Genomic DNA, 23,718 nt, shown 5'->3' on the forward strand with positions numbered 1-23,718 from the left:
TTGTTTCGACGAGGTCTGGAGCTCACGGGTCACTTACCCTCCCACCCCCTCTCTCCACTGCTTTACCCACAGAGAGAGAGGGGGGGCACATAGCATTATTCTTTCCTCTAGCAGCTGCTTTCTGGCGCCGATGACCCAGGGATGTTGGTTTAATAGCGATTTTTTTTTTTTAGACATTTGCTTATTTTACAGCAGCGATCGTTGATAAATGTCATCAGTGGTGGCTTAATGTAACGTGAACGAGTGGGGGGCTGTAATTAAAGTCTAAATCTCACTCTGAATGGATTTAGTTTGCTGACCTCGCTCTGGCCCGCGGTGTGATTGATTTAGCGGCAGAGTGATGATGACACACCTCACCTCCTTCCTCCCTAGTCTCTGCAGGCTCGGTCTTGAAGCTTTTTTTCCCTTCTCTTTTTTAGACCGCGTTGCGCCTCGGGCATCTCTGACGAAATCCCACAGACTCTTGGCAACGCAGCATGTTAATAGCGACAGGAGTTTATTACGCCGACAGTCTTCAAAGCCAGGAATGCGTCATGCGCTGTCTGCACGTAACATCGCACGAGCCTGTGTCGGCCGCGGAGCTTCTGACCTCGAGGTGGGGAAGGTGGTCACGTGGGTCGTACCGTGAGGGTAAACACTTAATTGTTTCAGCAGAGATTGTCTGGCCTAATTTACAGGGCGCAGTTAATTAAGCAGCGCGTATGAAAAGAGGCAAAACATCCTCTTGTCTCCGTCTGCGCGAAACACTTTGGAACTTCAGCCTTTGGAAAGTAGCGAACAAATAGAGGGCACATGAAAGAGGATCATTCCTTCATCATCATGTGCTTTTATCAGAAACACATGAAAGCAATGCCAGCGTTTCCAAAAACCTCCGGTAAACGCGGGCCGGCTCGTGCATGCGCATCTCTGTTACAATCGGGTTCTTTGGTGGCATAAAGAGCCATTTAGTCCTCATTTGGCCTGGGATGAATAGAGCCAGTTCAGCAGCCGCCGCCCGAGCCCTGGTGACAGCACTGGAGGGAGAGCGAGGGGGGAGGGGGGCTCACAATGTCGCCGTTGTTGACGGCCGTGTTGCTGCGGGGGGGAACTGAACCGTGCACCGACTTGCGTGCGGCTGTGCAGCGGCCCGGGAGGACGCGGGGGGCCCTTGTTTACAACTGCGCCGCTAATAATGTGACAGCTGAAGAGGCGCCGCCATCTCTCCTTCCAGCTCCGCGCTCCGGCAGCAGCGCGCCTCTCCTCCGAGTCCCCGCACAACATTTATCTCCTCCATCTCCTGCTCACTCCCCCCCCTCCCCTCCCTCCACTTTGCGCTCACAGCTCTGTTAAATCTGAAACTACAGCGTGTCAGCTTTCCATAGATTGCGCAGCCTGCGCTGAGATGATCAATTGGTCCATTTGGCACACGTCGGCTCGATAATCAATAACCATTAAAATTGGGCCGGCGTTCTCTTCCGAGGTTTTTTTCCCCCCCTTTCCTGGCTCATTACGGTGCTGGGTGTTAATGCCGGGGATCGGGTGACCTGAGGCTGTGGAGTTTGTAGCCAGACTGTAGTTGCTGTTCACGTGTTTTGCCGCAGATGTTCTCCGCCGTGTGCGCAAAAAATTCCTTTCGTTTCGAGTGCGTGTAAACACACCGCCGTCACGGTGATCCCGTGTGTGTGGTGGTGGGGGTGCGTGTGCGCGCGCGCCCGCATTTAATCCATGTTTATCCCCACCCCACCCCCGTCGCTGCGGAGATTATCCTGCGTCACAGTGCATTTTTTTTTCTTTTTTTTCAGAGCTGATCGCAGCTCTGCCGCTTCAGAGAGTCTGGCAAAGCTCCAGGGACAAAGAACGAGAGGGCGCCTATGTAGCCTACATTCTCCCCCGGCGCACAGCAGAGACCTGCCACCCGGTTTCCTCGTTCAGTCTGAGAGAAATTCAACAACAGGGTCGCGCGGCGGGCTGATCGTAAAAACGGAACAGCCGTGCTTAATATATGCCCCGAGCTCTTTCACTGAAACGTTTCTAGGCGGTCATTTATCAACTTTTAAAAGGAGATGAGGCCTGTACACGCGCGCGCGTTATTGGTATGCACACAACCACTGCGCTGCGCGGGGAGAGGCCTCAGCCCTGGAGGAAATGATGAGTGGTGCCGGTGTTTGTTCTGGTGCGCCTGCCGCGGGTCACTGAGAGTTCAAGTCGCTGTCATCGGAGACGGGAAACAAAGGAGGGAGAAGCGGGACTGTCTTCTGGCTCTCCTCTCCTCTCCTCCCTCTCTCCTATTTTTTTTTTTTCATCAGTCTGTCTCTTCGGCTTTGTTTACAGCTGCTCCGTTGAAACGCAGCGCTGAAACCAGGTTCCGCTAAAAAACACCCGGTGGTTTTCAGTTTAATGGTGCGCGTCGGGGCTGCGCTCCAGCGGTCTGGTTTATAAACGCAGCAGCACCGACCGCTGCCCTCCCCCCTTCCCCCCTCCGCCTGCTGCAGGCCAGCGTGATGGATTGGACGGCCGTCGGGAGTTGTTTGTTGCGCAAACTATTCTTAGCCAGTGGGGTTGGGCGTCAACACGCTGCCTTTTCCCTTCTCTCCCACCTCCTGCTTTTCTTTTCATTCTTTTCTTTCCATCTATCCACTTACAGTGAGAAAGTATGTCAGGACTTACTCCCGGAAAATCCTCAAACACCTATTTTACAGGGTTCTAATGACACCTTATCTGCTCGCGTCTTGATAGCCTGTGGGCCCTGATTTAATCTTTTCCTGCCTGCACACGCGATGTGGATGTGAGCTGAGCAGCAGGTTTTAAAGCGTCTAAAACAAACACCAGCCCATTTATCATATTAACATAAACATATGACTATATATCCCACTAATGTAGGAGGCAGAAAGAAAGCTTTAGCGTTTTCGTGCAATTCTGAAGTTATGCGGGAGATAGTCCGCAGACACGCATTCTCCCCCTCAGCGTTTATCAGGTGCCTCATCCTGACTTTTGCCCCGATACAACCTCTTATCTCGGCCCTGTTGCTGCTCATTTCATCTAAAAATAGTCTAGGTAGAGATAGTACTGTCATAAAACGCTCGATCTCCAAGTTGCTGTTTTTTCCTTCCAGAGAAGCTCAGCAGATTTATGTGTTTATGATAGTTTTCTTTCATTTGGACAGAAACGCCGGTAAAGGTTTGAATGAGGGTGTTTTGTGTCCGCTGCTGTTGTAGCTGTTGAGCTCTGGTTGAGCGCAGACTTTTCAGTGCAAGCGCAACACGATCCGCTTTTTGACAGCGGCACGCAGAGAAACGCGCTGAGGAAGGAGCGGTGTGATTTCTGAACAGCGTCCCCGTGCACTGACGAAACTCCTGCAGCTGAACACGTGGTCGTGCACACGTGCGTATACACCGTCTCGCTTGTGCCCACGAACTCTCACACAAGCTACCCGTTTCGCTTCCGACGCGGATGATGTTGACGGTGGACTGGCGGCGGAGCTGTGGCTTAGGGTGGTGGTGGGGGAGGATGGGACAGGGAGAAGCCGTGTCGAGGGGCCCACAGCAGGCTGATTAATGTGCCCCGGGTCACGGCAATAAAAGTGGCGTGCCAGCGAGGCGCAGAGGCGTTTTACTGCAATGATCGAGGGGCCGTGTTTCTCTGCAAAGCTTCATTTCCCCCCTCTTTAAAGCCTCTTCTCTCTCTCACCGTCTCTCACCGCACTCCTGTATGTGCTTGCTTACCACGGCTGCCCTTCAGAAAAAAAATATTTTTATTTTTTTTTACCGTAATTAGGGATCGAGTCAGAATTCAAAGTAAAATATTTCCCAAATCGTGAAAAGGGGATCAAATTTAAACAGTTTTTTCATCCTTTCATCTGTTTGATGGTTTTATTTCATTTTTAATCTTTTAGGGAAAAGCTGTTAAGATACCACATGACCCGTTAAGGGTCCGAAATACTTTGACATTTGCGCAATTAAAATCTTTGAAACCCTGTGTGTGTGTGTGTGTGTGTGTGTGTGTGTGTGTGTGTGTGTGTGTGTGACATTGTTTTTCAGGGCATTGTGATGTCACTCAGGCAGTAACGAACATGCAGGGTTGACGTCGGTTGCCACTGCTCTTTAAAAAAAAAAATCCTAGCTCTTCAGAAAGTTTCTGTACATTTGCTTTCGCAGCAGTTTAATTAAATTAGGCGTGTTTGGTTCTTTTCCCCCTTTTGAAATCGAACTCATCAGCACCCAGCTGAGAAAAGCACAGGTTTAGCAACCAGTTGTTGAATCTGTTGTCTTCAGAATTTGTTGCAGTAATGAATAATTGATAACTATCCTCTTGTAACTTCTCACATTTTCCCTGTCATTACAAAAATACAACAACAACCCTGTTGTACTTTGGTGCTTTAAGAAAATTCTAATCTATACTAAACAGAAGACATTAAAGGACGTTTCACACAAACGGGGGTCTTATGAAGATTTCTTTTTCTTCTTCTTTTTGTCACTACCTCTGGGGTTTAAAAAAAGTTTCCTATTGTCAACTTAATTTTTAAAATTTACGATTTATTTTTCAAATCTATGGTTTATTAAAAATTTTGCACAGTCGTCTCTTTTCTCTTGCTGCCTGATATTCTTTTTGTGTGCTTGTGTGTGTGTGTGCGTGTTCTGGTGTGAGTGTTTGTTGATCTGAAGCTCTGTGTTGGCGGGTGGTAAATGGTCTCCCACCGAATTGGTCTGTGATGCATAATCTTCCCTCGCTCTGCTGGCTGAGGCAGCCGAGGGGGCAGGTCAAAGAGGGCATAGAAAAACCAGTGTGTGAGGAACGTGACTGAATAGATGCAGCTTCACAGTGCACGTCTAGCCCAAGGGTGGGCAGGTTGGGGGTAACGGGAGGGGGATATGGGGATGGGGGAGATGTTGACAGATTAGAAGGGGCGGGAGTGGGGAGCCCACACTGTGCTTTCATCTCTAGCAAGCGCTTCAGTGGACAGTGCCATTTTGTTGCTCTTGCCTCGTTTCACTTGCACATCCCTGGACTGCGTTTAATCCCTGTTTAGCAGAGACACATTTGTTTAAGTCTTGGCAAGAATTAAAATGTGTTTCCTCTTTTGAAATTTTATGAATTCGCTTTTTTGTAATTGCTTGTTTGGTTTTTTTGCTTTTGCAGCAGCATTGCAACACAGCTGCGGTGCATGCTTGCATGTGTGTGTGCCTGTTTGTGAGTGTGTGTGACGGAGCCAAGACACTGACAGCTAACTGTTTGCTCATCTCCACAGGGCAACATCTGTTCGTGATGTCGATGCTGAGGCACAAACCAACCTGGAACTAAGACAAGGGAACCATATCGCACGAAACATGGCAAGTCCCCGTGCTCATCCCCATGTACAGATTGTACTCATTTGTCGCATAAGTCACTTTAGCAAAAACAAGCCAAGATTTTCTTTTTCAATCTTTAGTAGTATTTTTTCTTTTGTTTTTGTGCTGATGTCAGGATATATATATATATATATATATTTTGTGTGCTAATAGATACTTTTTCCTTTGTTGCTGCAGGTGGATGCAAGGTTGACGCCCCTGGCAGCAATGGGGCTGGACCGAAGCACTCTTTTACACGATGGGCTTCATCTCCATGGTGGGGTTGTGTATCCAGGGATCAGAGCACTTCAGGCAGAGAAGGGCAGAGAGGCGCCTGCACTTCCACTTACTTATAACAGGGATGGACTCCCAGAACTCATCTACAAGCCTGATGGCCCTCTGGACAGTCGTAAGACGGCGAATGGATACCTAGGCCTCTATAAGGGCGCTCATCCAAGTCTCCACAAGCCCGTGTTGGTTCCTGGAGCCGAAGGTCTCGGCTTGGAACGCAGAGTAGGGCCTGGAGAGAAAGCATCTGAACTGGGCTTGGCAAGTGCTGGTGGCAGCTACCTCCGCATGCCATGGCTCAGCCCTTACCCCGAAGCGAGCATGTATCCCTTCATGGACACATCCAAGTATGCAGCTCTAAGCATGTACAAAGCCTCTTTGCTCAGCCAACCCAACCCCTATCTTCCCCAGCACCTGGCCTATCCTTCTCTGTGTGCAGCCCAGGGAGGCAGTGTTACCCCTGCTGCAGCGGTCTCTGCTGCTGACAGGCTCTATTATATGCCTCCCTATCCTGCTTCACCCATCTCTTCACCCCTGGTGGCACCACCTATGAGGATTCCTGCAGTCACCGTGGCCCCAACATCACTGGTACACTGCCAAGACAAGGGGCTTGGTGTTGCACCTCCATTTGCACAGCAGCTTCACCAACCCTCACCTCTTTCTCAGCACCATCAAGCTTCTATAGACAGGGACCGCTCACCTAACAGGAGTATCAGACCGAGCAGACCTCCGTCCAGGAAGGGCTCTAGCAACAATATTAATACAAGTAGTATTATTACTAGTGGTATCAGTAGTCTGCCTACTGATTCCTCTCCTCGTGTTTCTTCTCGCCTGCCACAACCTCCCCTTCCTCCTGCTCTCATCGACAATTCACTGGATTTGCAAAGGCCGGTTGCCAGGATAGGACAACCGGTGTCGTCCACTTCCTCAATATCTGCCTCATCCACATCCGCACAGTCCATTCCTCTTACGTTCTCTGTTAGCAGCATGGCATCAGAGCAGCCCTCTCCTGCCCGACCCAGCCCCCACAAATCAAGGCCAAGAGATGGGGCCCCTGAACCCAGAAATGCAGGAGTTGAGAAAAGACCCAGCAGGTCTCCCTCCAAAGCCAGCTCTGAGAGACCAGCTCACCAACCACAGGCAACCAAAGACCCAGCAGAGAAGCCTTTGGATTTGTCTGGAAGAATGCTAGACTTTGGATTGCCCTCCAATGGATTCCCAGTTAAGATGGACACTTCAGGTCCACGTTATGGACTTCCCCCTAACAGAGAGCTCTTAAAAGAAAACCTTTCCCCTTCTCCCCATCCACATTGTGTGGTCAGCAGCACTTCTTCAAAGGTCTCAGACAGACCAGAGATGATCAGCACTTTACACTCCACCTGGGTCGTACCTAGTCCATCACCTTCTCACGCACAGCACACACCGGGCCTGCCCACCTCTCCGAGACCTAATACAGACCTGGGTCTTTCACAAACTAAAGGCTCTTCACCCTCTGTTATCAAAAATAAAGGTCTGGAGAGAGTACTCCCTCAGCAACGTAGCTCATCCTGTCCAAGGATAGAAGAGCCCAACCACTCCTCGACTCAACCATCTGGCACTTCTGTGGTCAACTCCAGGGCTCTTTCTCCCAAACATAATGGTGAGTGGGTCAAACACAGCCCCAGCCAGTCAGAACCTCCACCAGCTGCGGGTCACCACAGAGAGGGAACAGAGAAGCCCTCCCAGACCAGTAAGAGAGCTGAAACAACCCCAGATGTGCCATCTTACAAGAGGCACTGTGTAGAGAACGGTCATCCTCCTGGCCATCTTTACCTTCCACAGAATGAGGCTTATCTAAACCACAGCTTGGCTTATGCCAACAGATACCTACCTTACCCCATCACAGACAACATGACAATACATTCTGTGCCAATTGGAGGAAAAGGCCCAGTTTACCCTCACCCAGTACTGCTGGGCAGCAACAGCCTTTATCCAACCCACCTGGCAGCAAAACACCCTTTACCATACCACAATCTCCCTGGTCCAGGAGGAGAATATCTCACTTATAACTCACAGGAGATGGCCCATCCCTTGATGCAGACACACTCTGACAACAAGCTGGCAGAAAGGGCAGATGCAACACTGAAGTCCCGGGGACAGGAGAAATCTCGGGGAACTGTTGAAGAAGGTGGAAGCCACAGAGATAACAACAGTGGGAAAGAGATAGGCGAAGGAAACCAAATGAAGCCTGACAGGGAAGCTGGAGCACAAGGACAGTGTGGCAGTCAAAGCAAACACCCCTCTTCCTCTTTAACATCCAGAGAAAAGATTGTCTGCATTGACCTTGTACACTCAGACACAGATATGGAGACTACACCATCAGGCCACAAACAACATTCTGCTGAGACCAGCACCAAGGCTTCCCAAAATGAATGTTATCATAGTAACCAAAATCTCACAAAGACTGAGTATGAACCAAAACACCACCTTTCCCTTCCTTATCCAATCCACTCCAGACAGAGTCCTAACCTTAAGCCCAACCACAGTGACAGACAACCAGAAGCTCCCTTTGGGAGAGCAGAGGTTCCCCAGGACACTGGCTGTGCTGGGGCAACATCTAGCATATCCCCAGCTTCTCCGTGCCTGGTTGCCCAAGCAGAGGAGAGCTGTGAGGAGCAGAGCCCCAGCCCAGACCTTGAAGACCAAGATCAGAGCACCTTGCGCTGTGCTCGAACATCAGGGGAGCGCAGCTCTGGTAGGGACAAAGGGGACAGGGGGGACAGCAGAATTTCTCGCCTTACACAACACTGCACAGATATGGTGAAGAAATCAGACCTGGAAAAAGTCCCCAAGAGAGAGACTGAAAAAGAAGACAGTATTGTTGACCTGGGGGAGTCTCAGGGAGAAGGGGATGAGGAAGAAGACGGTAGCCAGACTTCATCTAAAAACTCTCGTAGATCCAGCCTGGCCAAAAGGATTGCTAACTCCTCAGGCTACGTTGGCGACCGCTTTAAATGTGTCACCACTGAGCTATATGCTGACTCGAGCAAGCTGAGCCGTGAACAGAGAGCTCTGCAGGTAAGGCTGCAAACAACTGTGCACGTTTGTGTATACATGCAATACGTAATGAACTGGGTTTAAGATAATTGATGGGATGGGGAGAGGTTGTTATGAGCAACTTTTCTTATGTGCAGACATTTCAGACATACTTTGATTTCTAACATCCACACAGGAATAAAACCTCAAAGGCCACTCTCAGTTTTCCCCTGCTGCAATATTCAGATCAGCCTATAGAGCACACCTTGCATGGAATTGGCATACTTTGCATACAATATAATTGCTGTCACGCTACTGTCCTGGCCGTAGATTTGATTGTCCCTTTATAGTTTATCATTGTCTTAGGGATCTGGCCAGTCGAGACCCTCCTTAATGGGGTGGCAGTTCAAAGGTTAACCAGAGCTGCTATCTTTGTATGTTGATTAGTGAGCAGCCATTGTAAAGGTTATTTCTGTGCGTGTGTGCGTGTTTGTGTCTCCGTATGTGCTTGTCCTTGTGTGACTGCCTTGGGGCTAAAGCATGTTAGTGCTGAGTGTGCTAAAGAGACATGTACAGTAGTTTGGGAGAATGACTGTGGCACCCTCACAGTTCACACTGCCTTTGGCTACGCTTAACCCCAAGGTTAGGGCCAGTGGAGGGCTTGCAGTGTGCTTAACAACCAACAGCTGCCCTCTTCAGGGTTTCTCTAAGGCTTTCTGCATGCCCCCATCTGCCATTCACTATCCTCACCCAACCCACCTCCCTCCAATGGCCTGTCCTGCCTGGTTGCTGTCTAAGGTCATAATTCTCCTCATCCCCGCTCCCGCCATTGGCTAAAATACCAGCCCTCCTAACAAAGATCACATGACCTCTATAAACATACTATTACAGTAGTATCACCTACATTTAGCTATTATCCACTGTCATTCATACATGCACACTGAGCTATTCATTTCAAACTGTTTATGTCTTTTGGGGTTGCCTTTTGCTCAATGCTGAGCACAGAAACACAAAGACACACTATGCTATATTATCCACTGGCTCAGGGGCAGAAATGTTAATAGGTTGCACATGTCTGTCTATGTTGTGAATGCACCTTAGAAAACTGTGGTTTTTGTCTTTTGTCATGCTTGTCAATCCACAGCTGCAACTCAAAGCTATCAAACACTGGATTTCTGGATGCGTAAAAAAAAATCAGATGTGGTCTGCTTGGATCACCCCCCTGCCGCCAAAAAAAGAAAGCAAGCAAGACAGCTGAAACTGAATTGGTGTCATCAATTATACCTCAAATGCCCGTGTTATTTCCATTCAAATTTTCCAATTTGTCACTGGTGCAGTTCAGAGATTATTTGATGGTTTTGATGCAGTGTTAATTGACCTGTTGATTCACTTTAATTTGATTGTTATTTTTGTTGGGATTGTGGCTACCTGTTCTGTGTAAAAGAAACATGTGGAGAAACGTAACGTAAATTCATTTATTTAAAAAAAAAGAAAAAGAAAAAGATGAAATGCTGGACAGATATATTGAGCCCCCCCCCCCGTTCTAATTGCTTAGATGGAAGTCATATCACGAGAGGGGAGTAATATAAGTCAACCTGCAGCTAACTGGGAGGTCAGTTCTTTACATTTCTTATCACATCTGCCTCTGACGGGCTCTGTCTCCTTTGTACTGTGTATCGCTGCACACTTCTTTTTTTATTTTTCCCCTCCCCACTCCCTTCTTTCCTTCTTCCCTCCTTTTCATCTCCTCTCTCCGCCTCAGGGCTTAGATGTATATGTTTCCAAGCCATGTTTATGTTTCAGGAAGGGAGAAGCCAGGATTTAAGCCCCAGAGCGCATGGACTGACAGTGGCTGCAGTAGTCTAACCTGTGTCTTGACGCCGTGCTTGTGATTTATCTGTCCTCCTTTGTGTCCTGCGTGTATTTGTGTGCGTATGTGTGTTGTGAGTGTGTGTGTGTGTGGGGGGGGGGGAGTGGGGGGAGGTTAATTCTTTTGGCATATTCTTCTTTTGTTTTTTAAGACGATGTGATTTCTCATGCTTTTTTTTTTTTTTTTGCTTGTGTAGCTGTTGAGGCCAGATTTAGGCTTAGAGAGGTGCGTGTGTGTGCGCGGCATGGGCAGATGATGAGTGGTTTTCATGGGTTTTCTCTGCATTTTTGTGTGTGTATGCACAGCGGGCAATGATGCGGTTCTCGGAGCTGGAGCTGAAGGAGAAGGAGGGCAGCGGTGTGTGTATGACTGCCTCGGCAGCAGGACGGGAGCTGGCAGACGGCCAGTGCGGAGAGAGAGTGCTGGAGTACTGCCAACACACCACCAGGCAGGGAGAGAGGGAGGGTGAGTAACCCAGCACCACACACACACACATATACACAAGGCATGCACACACATACATGCAGACACTCTGCAAATGAACACTCACAAAAAAAAGGGACACGCACGCAAACAATAGGAGCGTACACACTCGCTCTCATGCACTTGCAGCAAATGCTGAGGCAAGACCGGGTCACTCTAAAAAAAGACACTCTTCCACTCACACACAGAGACACAGACACACACACACAAGCGTGTCCGTGTGTGCACGCACTTTTACACAAGCTAGGCAGCGCAAGCCAATGAGCGGGCAAGAGAGACAGCGAGGGGGAGTTTTATTTTCAAGAAGCCTTTTGTGCTTATCTGCGCAGAGAGACGATGGCGAGGGGAGGGCAATGGGGGAGAAGGAGGGGCAGGGAGTGCGTGAGTGAAAGCTGTGGTGGTGGTGGGGGGGGGGGGGGGGGAGTTGGTGGGTGAAAGCGGATGGGAGAGCGCAACGGAAAGAGCGGGGTGGGGTGGGGAGCGGGGTAGTTACATTGGCTGGCAGCCCAGCTGTGTGTTGGAGCGAGGCCGCAGCTGACGTGTGAGCCTAATTATGGCATGGAGAGAGACAGAGAGGGAGTCGACGACGAGAGAGGGGAAGGAAAAGGGGGGGGGGGGGGTAGAGTCACGCTCTGTGTGAGAAGGGCGTGGTGCGGTCATGGAGGGGGGGGCAGGGAGATGACGAAAAGAGGGAGAGGGAAGAGGAATGGGAGTCACCATGCACAACATGTGCGCAGGATGTTTTCGTGCCTCTCTCTGCTGGAAGTGTGCACGGCTGCACTGAACCATCAGGCCGCTGGCTCGGCTCGCATCAGATTAAAAAGTCTTTAACTCATCAAAGTTTTACTGCCTGTCTTTAAAGCAGAATAAAAGCGGGCTGGTGTTTAACTGGCATTCTCGCTCCGTCAACCCCCACCAACCACACCTTGTGTCACCCTGTTTCCCTGCTTGTTTTCTGTCTGAAATCTCTTCCCGTGTGTCTGCACCCTTCCCATCATCTTATGTTTATATTTCCTCTGTTCGCTTCATGTCCCCGTCTTCTCTGCTTTGCTCAGGTGTCCGGCCGGCATACACAAACAACAGAGTTCCAGTCCTTCAGAGGTGTGGAGGGCAGAGGGAGCCTTTATCCCATCCTCATGAAGCCCAAGATGGGGCCAGAGGTCCGGGCCAAGGAGGGCTAAAGGATGGTGTCAGGAAGGGGATGAAAGAGTGCGAGGAAGGTCACTGTATGCCACCCACACTGACGCCATCAAAGGGCTTTCCCGACGAGAGGACTAGCCCTGGCTTTGGGGTCACCAGGAAACGCCCCCTTGGCCTCAAAGCGGAGGACGAGGACACAGAGATGGAGGGAGAAAGGGTGATCCACTTGGAGAAAAGAGCCAAGCTTTGTACGGGTGAGAATTTCACAAACAAGCGTGCATCTCGCATGCCTCAAATAGCATCCCCCTTCTGCTCTTCATCCGCTCTCCATGCATCCTTAGAATTCCGCCCAGTTAGTTTTCCTTCACCGTGTGATGCCGAGCACTGTTTCATCCCTTGTTCTTTTTTTAAAAAATCCCACTTTTATAATCACTACTTCCATCCCAATCAATTCCACCTCACATCCGTTCCATCACAACACGCTCTTCCTCCCCTTTCCTGCTCTCTGTCCTGTGTTTCGCTCTGTGTGGCAGCCAGCTCTGAGAAGTGTTTAATCCTGCCTTTGAGTGGAGTGCGAGAGAAGCGACGAAGAGGGACAGCTATTCCCTCTGTCTCTCTCTCTCTCTCTTCTTTCAGCACTGCCGTTCCTTCGCTGTGCTTACCCACCCTCTTCAAAGCTGCTCTTTTCTTCTCTTTTCATCTCCTTTCTTTTTTCCCTCATCTGTTTGGGTTTCCTTTTTATTTCTTTTCTCGCTGGCATGCGGTATCGTGCTTGTTCTCCTCGGCACTGGCAGACGAGTCAAATACCCGTCCCCTGTGAATTTCATGGGGGAGAACCCTCCCTCTGCTTTTCCAGCCTTTATTGCTTTGTTTCTCCACCCGACTCTTGACTTCTCTCCCCTTTCACTCCGCAATCTGTCTGCTCTACATCCTGCTCCCTGCCTCTCTTGCCTGGGTGTGTGTCATATGTAAGGCTTAGATGGGGTTTTACCAGCCATAAGAATGTCCTGATTAATGGCCTTTGTTCTCTGTGCTCTGTTGCTTGCATGTCAATATCTACAGTAGTTCTGCACGTTGCAGACGGTGACAATGACGGCTTTAGAAAGCAGAAAACCTTTTAATCCAAATGTCAACTCAGAGACACTTAGAAGAAATCTTTTAAGTAGCTCATAATGCACTTTTCAGACTACCTAGCGTTTTTTTTTTTAAAATGACCTTTTAATAATAACCGAGGCTCGAGAGCTTGCTCTTCACATCTTTGCATCGAGGTTTAAACGCAAAAACCATCAAACTGTTGCGTTTCAAGCAACATTCTGTGTTTGTGTTCATCTGCAGACGAGCGTGAGAAAGCCAGTGCGGACGACGACGACGACGAGGAGGTGCGGAAGCTTAAGGTCTGCATAGAGCTCAAGGGACTGCGACTCAGCAAGCCCGCCGCGGGCGCTGCTTCACCTGATGGGTCCCAAATCAAGCAAGAGAGGGCATGGCCTCAGCCCCGATTGGTTAGCCCTACCCAGGGCCTGCGCGAGCGCAAGATCAGGCCCGGCGAGCACGAGGACAGAGCCGCGGCGCAGAGAAGCGAGATCAACAGGAAATGGGGCTGCGAGAAGCTGCCTAATGGTAAGAGTGAACCACCAGCCGTACAAACCGCCGAGTTCAGCTAGGGTAACGGAAATCTATCTTTGGCTCACGTTTCACTTTCTTGTTGAGCAGTCTGTCTTTAGGGGATTTCCCAAAAGCTGTCAGGGAGCACGAGGGGGGGGGGGGGGGGGAGATTCTTCCTCTTGCCAGGGTAAAGGCTTGAGGAATCAAAAAAAAGGGGGGACGCAGAGAACCACAAGATAAAATGCCTCTCACCACCCTCCCGGTGCGCAAAGATTTAGGCTTTTTCTTTCATGTTCAGCTGATCTACAGCGGGGTCTCTGTGAGGACGATTAAAAAGCAAATGAGGGGAAGTGGCTGGTGGAGGTATGTGTAGGCAGGTGGAGTGTGACTAATGTGTGATCAATGATTTTCTTTTTCTTTCCCCTTTGTTGGGTGTGTGAGGTAGAGGGGTCTTACTAAAGCCAGGGCTTTCCCTTATGAGAAATGCAAAATGGCGTCTCCGAGGCAGAAGAGAGAATAAAAGAGCAGTGGAGAGATTAAAGGAAGTGAATAAAGCAGAAGAGGGTTTGAGTATTTTTCTGTAGAAACCACAGACCATTACTGGGCACTGATTCTTTTTTTTTTTTTTTTTTTTTTTAAATAATATACATTTATTTAATTACCTCTCACCTCTCATGACTGTGACAACGGTTGTGTTGATAATGACTGTGGTTATTCCACTGTATCTGTGTGTTGTTTTTTTCTTTTTTTTTCCCCTTCAGAAAACCACTAGTCACATGAAATGCATGAATCTGCCTGTTAAGGATATTGCATTGTAAAAAGCTGTTGTCTCTGCAACAAATTGCTGTTATTAAATTGTTATTCTAAAAGTTGTACTGCAGCAGAAATCAGACCTAGACCAGATCGCCAAGTAGATTAAAGCGGGTTTGCAACGATCCTTAGGAGCAAATGTATTTCCAATAAGCTTTTCGACATTGAGGTTTCAAGGGCAGCTTTTTTATTTTTGTGTAAATATGTACTATAAGAGGCTGAAACCAGACAGTGCCACATTTGTTTAAGGAGATTACTCCTAGCCGTGTCCTTGCTGCAGTGAAGAAGTGCACAGGAATCACTATAGCGGTGTTTATGCGAGCTTGCGTGCGAGAGTGTGTGTTTTTTATTTATAATTTTTTTTTCCCTGGGCGAGCAGGCATGCTGCGCTCCCAGACAGCTCTGTGTGCTCATTAATAAACCAACAGAGGGTGAGAGATGGCCTTGCAATACTTTCCTATCCTCGCACTCGCTCACTCTGCCTTCCTCTTTTCCTTCTCCAGGAGTAGCTGCTGCCGTCGCTCCCCTCCCCCCCAGCCAGCTGAAGGACAGAGCGCACCCGCCGAACCCCTTCTCAGGTGACCGTGGCCTCAAGGAGTCCAGGAGGGGCCCCCCCTCTCCGGCCCCAGAACAGTCCGTGGGAGGCACCCCTCCCCTCAAGGTCCGTCGCCATAGTGACACGGACAAACCCAAGGGCAAGCGGCCGTGCAAGACCAAACACACCAGCCAGAGGGAGCGAGAGCGGGAGAGGGAGAAAAGGAAAGAGGCAGCCGCCAGCAGCCCGGGCCAGCGTTGCGGGACTGAGCTGGGAAAAGCTGAGGATGACAAGGTGAGTGCGACCAAGACGCAGGCGTCTGGATGTTTGCAGCGGCAGACTCTGTTTCAGTATGCCTGTTGGCGCCTCTGATTATGCAGCTGGGGACGGGAGGGAGGGACTGAGGAAGGAAGTATGTTTACAATGTTTAGAGGACTGCTGGAGCTTTGACCTCCCCGCGCCCTCAGCGGCTCCCTGCGGAGGGCCCCGCATGCATGTGTTTGTGTCTCTGGCCTTAATTGTCGAACGCGTGTCATCTTTTTGTGTGTGTGTGTGTGTGTGTGTGTGTAGGTAGGTGAGAGACAGGGGTGCGAGTGTCTGCGTGTTCGCAAGCATTCAAAAACCCTGGAGCAATTATATATCACACTCACTCCTGAACACAAAGCTACACACACGCACACTTTCTCGCACTCGCACAATGAGGAATGTGGCAGCTACGACTGAGCGTTTGAAACGCCGAGTTCAAAAGGAGGAGGGAGGGGGGAGAGCACGGGGGAAAAATTGAGCGGAAAAAAAAAAGAAAAAAGAAGGCGAGTCGTTTTCCGCCCGTGCTGCTCTCCTCCCCTGCTCCTCCTCAGCCTGACAGCTGCTTCGACATGGAATTCCACTGAGAGGGCTCGCAGTGTTCGCACACACTCAGTCAGACACGCACACACTCAAGCAGGCAACTCCCTCTCTCGTGTGTTGTGTTCAGAGGGCTCTGTTGGTTTAGCAGTTAAAGAAAAGTGGCGTGCCAACCTGCACTGTTTTAGGGCGTGAAAGCTTTGTGTGTGAGTGTGTGTGTGTGTGTTTTCAGCGATGCATAGCGTATCTCCCAGACACAATAGTCATATATAAACACAGATGTTGTTGATAAAAAATCAATCTGAGTGTGTATGTATAGAGTAGGTATGCTGTTAAAGAGGTAGTTTGGAAGTCATGTGAGGATAAGTGGGGTGGGGGGGTCTAAACACATGGCTTAAGAACAGATTTGAGCTTCAAATTTCAGTATGAATTTTGGGCCCTGATTTGAATACTTAAACCACCTTTTTAATTGATTCTCCTTTTAACTTATTTAAAAAAGTGGATATCATTTCCTGTGCATGGATGCACATTTTAATTTCCCTCCGTGCGCGTGTGCGTAGTCTCATCCCTGTCCCCTTGGATGCTCGTGCTCGTGTGTGTCTGTCAATGTCCCGTCTGCTTCGTGGCAGGGACTGTAACGCTCTCTCCCCATCTCTCACTCTCTCCTCAGCTGAGTGAGCAGTGCAGCGCTCCGAGGAAGAGAGCCGCTTCTCCTAATCATTATCCCTGCTCTCCAGTCAAGCCCTGCTCCCCCACCGCGCTCTGTCCACCCTCCCTGCAGCTCCAGGCTAATGACAGAGCGGGCGGTGTTCCACCAGAGCCGGCGGGCTTGCACAGAACCCCCCCTGCCGAGCCCTCCGTGGTGCGTCCGATCCCGCCAGAGGCTCGTCGGCTGATTGTGAACAAGAACGCCGGGGAGACGCTCCTTCAGAGAGCAGCGCGACTGGGCTACGAGGTAATAGGCTTCAGTCGAAGTCATCCTCCCTTCTTATCTGCTTTCTCTCTTCGCAATTTACACCCTCAGACTTTGTCTTTTCCAAATCTCTCGCTTTCTCTCTCCCTTCTTAAATTGAGCTCATTTTCTCCACCTACTTTGTTCCTGTCTGTGACTCTGCCAAACGTCGCTTTACTCTTTTTTTTTTTTTTCCCCTTCTCAGAGTTTTTGAGATTCTTCTTTCATCTGTCCTATTCTTCCTCTTCTTCCTTCTTGTATGATTTCCTCCTATTTCGCCCTCACTCGCGATTTCTACTTCAAATGCTCCATCTTTTCGGCTCGCCCGCTCTACTCTTTCTCTCTCTCAGGTTTCCGCTCTCTCCCTCCCCCCCTTTCCTCTCAGCGCTCTCTTTCTCTTCCTCTCTTTGTGACTCAGATTGTCGTTGGCACCCCTCCTCTTCCCCACAAGTGCGCACACACACACACACAGCCTCCCCTCTTCTCGCCTCGCTCCGCTCTCACATCTCATTAATTTTCCGTGAGGCGAAGTGTGACACACACCCCGGCGCGCACACACGCACAGAAACGAGCACGCGCAGGCAGCATGAAGGGATCGGTGGGATCATTATGCGCAGACTGATGCTCGCTGCCTCTCCGTAGCATCGGGAGATTTTTTTTTCTTTGCTGCCGATCATTTGCTCCTAAACCAGATCCTCATTCTCCCCACACGCAAGAAAGAATGAGACTTGTGTATATTTTACCGACTCTTTCTCGCTCTCTCGCAACTCCCATTGCTCCGAAAGCTTTTAATTAAAGTTGGATGGCCCGCTCTCTCGTTCTCCCTCATCCCCCGTGTTTCTCTTCGCGAGCCTAAACGTTTCTCCCCCTTGTTGACAGATGTTACAAATTGATTTATTGATCTGAGTAGTTTTAATGCTACTTGAGCTGCGGATTCCTGCTCTCTCAGTGTGTGTGTGTGTGTGTGTGTGTGCTCCTGTATGCGTGTCCACTCCTTCGGTATCTCCTTTGATGCCGCCTGTGTGCGTGCGTGATAATTTTTATCACCAGCAGAGGAATCTTCTCAGAAACTGTAAATAGGTGTGGGTTTCTTTTGTTGCTCATTCATGAGTTGCTTTATGGTTGTGTGTGTGTTTGGACACGTTTATGATGATGAGGTACGTGCGCGCGTGTGTGTGTGTGTGTCAGTGATTATGTGTGTGAGTCTGAATGGGAGAGAGCGAGAGTGTGAATGAGAGGTAAGCACTGGGAGTATAATCGCGTTCTAATGGCCCTCTAATGTGCCGTGGTGACTGTGGTTAGCAGTGGCGGCGGCTGTTTTTCTCCCTGGCTCGCTCGCTCGCTCTCTCTCACTCACACACACACACTCTCACACACACAGATACACGCGCACGAACAGGGTGCAGCGCAGCAGCAGGGTTCAGTCAGCCGTGCTGGAGAGAAGCTGGCTCGTCTCTCTGATTTATGCGTCTCTCTCGAACGTTTTTTTTCCCTCCCTCTCCTTTTTTTTTTTTCATTCCCCCTTCGCATTTTTCCCTTCCTGCGCTCTGCATGTGGAGAGGGAATGAAGGAGGAGGGAGGAGAAAACCTGAGACTACACAAACAAGGCACTGACCGCTGCGCAAACAACCCCCTCTCTCCCACCCTTTCTTTCTCTCTCTCTCTCTCTCGCTCTCTCTCTCTCTCTCTCTCTCTCAGGAAGCTCGTCTCTCACTGCCTGTGTGCGATAAGCCTGGGGCAGGCCCCTGGGGCTCCCACACATGCACACACAAGGACGTGCTCAGGAACACACACACCAACTATGCATAAGGCCTAACACACACACACACACACACACACACACTTGCATACAAGCCTGTAGATGCGTACAGCGCTTGTCTCACGCTGGTGTTTAAGCGCCGCGAGCTCTGGGCTTATCACATGCAGGCAGAGAGATATGAGGGCCTGCGAGACGGAGGCACGCACACGAACACATCTCACATGCCGATTATGAGCATGCGACGGAATACGTGCGCGCACGCACACACGCACGTTCTGACCCAGTAAGCACATGCACAGGCATCCTGACATGTTTCTTCTCCATATGCCACACAGACAAGGCGACTCTCGGCGTTCGCTATCGCACACCCACATAGACCTGAACATGCAAATTCAGTGTCTCCTCATGCACGCACAAGCCACTAAATACACCGCTGCATCTTTTTTGTGTGCGTGTTTGTGTGTAAATCGGCACATGCAGGATGCAGAATCACCTCATGCATGCGATTTTAGCACACATGCACTTCTCCGTGCTGTTCTCGCTGCCCGGGCCGACACTGTGCATATTTCACGTTCATTTAGTTTTGCAATCCGTGCCTCTGCACATGAAAGCCCACTCTCTCTCTCTTTCTCTCTCTCTCTCTCTTCCTTCCTCCCTCACTCCCCTTTTATTCTCTCGCTCTCCCTCGCTCTCCGAGCATTTGAAATGGTAATGAGCAGAGATTCTGCGGATGTCTTCATCCCTCTAGTGCTGGGGCTCGGGGCCCCTCAGCTCTCTGCCCATTGAAAGCTCAGATAAAGGTGCAATCTGTCATTTATTCTCCCCATGAATCGCTTCTGATTTTTCTCCTCAAATCCATGTATGATCCAAGCAAAGAGGAAAAAACTGGATTGCATTTTAAGTGCGTAGTTGGACCAGAAAGCGTGATGGAAAAACTTGGAAAATGAAATCACTGTGATCAGTGGTTTTTGTGGTAAAGTACATCCACAGTGACTTAAAGTTCAGCTTTGACCGATGGCAAGCAGTCCCGACAGTGCTGACCTTTGATGGAACTACAGACCAAAAAGTCCAAAATTTAACACGTTATCACACTAACTGTATTGCATTTCATTAAACAGACTAATACTGCACATCTCTTTAACTAAACAATTTTAAGCTGAGGTCGTTAGGGTCGTTAGCTTACTCGTCGCAGGCCAGCTAGCTATGACAACTGCTTTGGCGGGTTCGCACCATCATGTTGTTGGGTAGTAGCAGTATCGCTTGCTAACTAGAGCTAGTTAGCAAAAGATTGCTAACTAGCTTCGGACGTAACATCAACGTTCTTTGCAAACTTACATTTGCACTCTGTCATCTTCTGATCCAACGAAATACCAATAGCTACTAATCTCTGAGTGACAAAGGATTATGCTTTCGTATCCACAAGCCTGCTTGGGTCCAAGTAATGTAAATTTCATCATCAGACGGTGAGTGTGAAGTTCCGTGGGGGCGTCTGCGTCTACCTGCTTTTGGTGACTGCAAGGAGAATTTACATTACAGTGCAGCAGCTACGCATGCTCACAAAGTGGTGGACTTCAAAGAAGCATAAAGCAGGGGTTATATTTCCGAGTCTGCTTGGGACTTGACGTAAATTTCATCATCAGACGGTTAGCATGAGGGTCTGAGGATTCAGTACAACTCGACTGAAACGAGACGAGTCGCCCCCTGCTGGTTATTAGCAAAACATTTTGGGCCGTCTATGTCTAATATACAGAATATGGTAAACAATAACACAACTGTAAACGGTTATTGCAAGACCATTCGCATACCACAGGGTATGCATGTGCAGCAGGCAACGGCACAACAGGATTGACGAAATTCAAGACAAGGTTTCGTTTTTCCGCCTGGACTACCAACGAGGTGGAAGGTAGAAGCGGCAACAAGAAAACCAAAACAGACTTTGCGGTGTTGCAGAGAAAATGTAAGGACAGTGGCAGGACCATTTTTCATCGTTAGTAAAAGCCACTGGCATTGGCACAAGAAGGACGACCTCAAAAGAAAAGTACGCAAGCTTAGCTGTTATGGTTTGATCAGTGAACGCGGGTGTTGCGTTATCATTGTTTGTCCAGATTAAAACAATATCTCATTATTTTCACACAAAGGTTGGGTCAGCAGAGCTTCCATAGGTTTATTTTCGGGGCTCTTAAACCGGCCGAAGATTTTGGACAGCGGATGTGAAAGCAGAAGTTTTAAAATGAAACTGGATTAGTGTGGACGTACCCATTTAAAAGACACCTGTGGAGAAGCTTTAATGTGCAGGTTACTGATGAGAATGGGACATCCTCCTGTTTTTCATTCTTCTTTTTAAATTGGCTTAAATAGCATATGTGTGGCTGAGTGTGAGATTAAGTCTGACTGACATCATGAGTAGTTGCATACTGAGGCTTCCCGTCTCCCTCCAGCGGTGCCATTCTAGGAGGGCCGGGCTTTCACGCACACTTTACACATGCACTCAATCATCCGCACATTTCACTTTTCTGAGCACGCACAAACTTTGCTGCCTAGACTTCATCATTCAAAGGAAAGCCACTCGTGCATCTGCGCACGTGATTCATCTCGACATGACCACATGTGCTGTATGCGAGGACTCTGCGAGCCGCGAGGGGTTAAATGTCTGAGTGATGCATTGATTGCAGGCGAGCGCAGGGAAGCATTCTAGAGAGGGAGATTAGAGGACGGAGCGAAAGAGCGAGAGGAGGAGGAGGGGAGGGGTGTCTCATTTTACTGCGGAGGAGTGCGTGTGTGTGTCTGTCTGGCGGGAAGCCGGGGCTCTCATGCTAAGCTCCTCGCTCTCTCCCAGCGATATTAAACACGGCTCCGGAGGTTTAGCGCTACGCCTCCTCCACAGCCACACACAAAAAGGCACACAAGCGCACAGACACAGACCGAGGAAAGCTGCATATCAACACTCTCTACCCGTCAGTCTCTCTAACACTTGCTCTCATTCACTCACACACACACACACACACACACACACACACACACACACACACACACACACACACAGCAAGTGGAATCCCCCAGAGGGGAGCTTGAGCACAGTGCTCCTGAATCTCTCTCCAGCAGGCAAACAGAGCGTTGGCAGTGAAAGAAAACCAGTTGGAGCGTCTCTCCACCTTCCCTCATTTCTCTCTCTCCCTCTTTTTATTTTGCACTTCTTCCTTGCCTGCTTTCCCTCTTCCTTCTCTTTCTCCATTATCTCTCCCGCCTCTCTGGCTCGTCCGATCGCTCGCTCTATCACTCCTTTCACCCCTCCCCGTTTTCACACCGCCACCCACCACCCCTTCATCTCTTGTTATTATCAGCTGCAGCCCAGAGGACTGCCCCGGCAGATTTCATCCACAGATTCATTTATCTGTCATCTGTCGGGGTGTTGCCTCTCGTCTGTCCCGTTCCGCGTCCTCTCTAACCCTCTGCTCGTCCCTCTGTCAGTCTGTTTTCTCTCTCCGCTTGCCTTTCCTTCCCTCTTCCTCCCTCCAGCCACCCTGTTCTGAAAGCGCGAGTGAGAGAGAGATAAACACTTGGACTAGATGGCAGCCTAGAATTAGCATAGAAATGGAAGTTTGGAGTCATTTCCCAGGTTCAGATGAGCAGCTCTGCTCCCCTCGGCACAGGACTGCCAGCAGGACAGGGTATGAATGTGTCTGGATATAAGAGTCACGTGTGTGTGTGTGTGTGTGTGTGTGTGTGTGTGTGTGTGTGTGTGTGTGTGTGGTTACAGTTGGATCCATAAGTTTAAAAAATCTATATATTTATATATAATTTTGCTTCTATATACCACTACAATTGATATGAAACATAGCAATAAAGATGTAAATGTATGCAGCTTTAATTCAAGGGGTTTTAAGACAAATATTGTGTTAATGTTAACGAGTTCAAGCTATTTTTTTTCTATATTTCTACGTGACATTTCCATTTTCACAGGCTCAAAAGTGAAAGGACAATTTACTGGTGTCGTGGAGACGGGCCACTCGTGGTCACAAAACTGCTCATTTCATGCAAATTTAAGGACATATTGGATTTCAAAGCTATTTTAACGTCTGGATATATCTATTTGGGTTTACAAATACTAGTAATAGCCAGTGCCACACTAAGTTGCCTATCCAAAAGTGCACAAACTAACAAAAAAAAGCACACTTGTCTGACTCGAACGGGCCCTGTATCGACACACTTTTAGGCTGCTTTCTGTCTCTCTGGCTCGTCTCTGTTTAATGGCAGCAGACGCTGCTCCAGTCCAATAAAAACCAGTCTGACTACTTAGTGCTGGACCTCCAACTGTCACAGCCCTAGACCAGAGAAAACGCTTCCAGCTCTTGAGCGGCGCTATCAAATCTCTTTGTTCCGCTTCCATTATGCTGTGTTCAGAGCCCAGCCATTGTAACTGGCTGCCACAGCAGCGTCCAGGCCCAACCATGCCCCACACACACACACACACACACACACACACACACACACGTGCATGAGGAGAATCTGGCAGGCTAAATACAGTTGAGTCACACTTGATCTCCTCGATGTGTTTGGCGCCAGCTCCAGTATTATGGAGCATTTGTGTGCGAGCGTGTATGTTTGTCCAGCACAGGAAACACACTCAGTTCCTCCTTTCCTTCATTTTTCTCCCTCAGGAACCGTAAAGGGAAGGACTGTTTGCGCATGCATCTGACTTGTGTGGCTGCTCTCGCAGTGTTTGCTTCGCAGATGCTCACACACTAAGCCCTGCTCTCTTTGTTGGCTCTTTTTTTTATTTTTTTTAGGAGGTTGTGCTGTACTGTCTGGAGAACAGAGTGTGTGAGGTGAATCACAGAGATTACGCCGGTTACTGCGCGCTCCACGAGGCATGCGCCCGCGGCTGGCTCACCATAGTCCAACACCTTCTGGATTACGGGGCTGACATCAACTGCAGCGCTCAGGACGGCACCAGGTAAACAAACTCTTTCATGCACGTGCACACTCGATCACAAACACCAACGGTTACATAAACACCCCTCTTAGGAAAATGCAGAAATGTAGGGATTTTCTTTTTTTGGTTTTACATGAATTCCCGAATAAAGAAAACCAGGGCTTGGCCATCAATAAAGTGAC

The 23,718-nt window shown here is 49.2% G+C and overlaps 1 protein-coding gene across 1 annotated transcript in view; it reads left to right on the top strand.

Annotated features, from left to right (window-relative positions):
- Positions 1 to 23,718, top strand: part of bcor (BCL6 corepressor) — a 28,004-nt gene continuing 4,286 nt past the window's right edge. The window contains exons 1-10 of the mRNA XM_086266742.1: positions 1 to 595; positions 5,225 to 5,306; positions 5,502 to 8,648; positions 10,162 to 10,218; positions 10,782 to 10,941; positions 12,015 to 12,353; positions 13,435 to 13,719; positions 15,018 to 15,343; positions 16,563 to 16,847; positions 23,391 to 23,557. Of these exons, the coding sequence (XP_086122868.1) occupies positions 477 to 595; positions 5,225 to 5,306; positions 5,502 to 8,648; positions 10,162 to 10,218; positions 10,782 to 10,941; positions 12,015 to 12,353; positions 13,435 to 13,719; positions 15,018 to 15,343; positions 16,563 to 16,847; positions 23,391 to 23,557 (4,967 nt within the window). The 5' untranslated portion in view covers positions 1 to 476. The remainder of the gene's footprint in view (positions 596 to 5,224; positions 5,307 to 5,501; positions 8,649 to 10,161; positions 10,219 to 10,781; positions 10,942 to 12,014; positions 12,354 to 13,434; positions 13,720 to 15,017; positions 15,344 to 16,562; positions 16,848 to 23,390; positions 23,558 to 23,718) is intronic.

This window comes from Aulonocara sp. 'chitande type north' Nkhata Bay, linkage group LG16 (assembly GCF_057382095.1).
Source record: "Aulonocara sp. 'chitande type north' Nkhata Bay isolate Kocher_YH1m ecotype deep benthic linkage group LG16, A_spYH_male_GT1.1, whole genome shotgun sequence".
Lineage (NCBI taxonomy): Eukaryota > Metazoa > Chordata > Actinopteri > Cichliformes > Cichlidae > Aulonocara > Aulonocara sp. 'chitande type north' Nkhata Bay.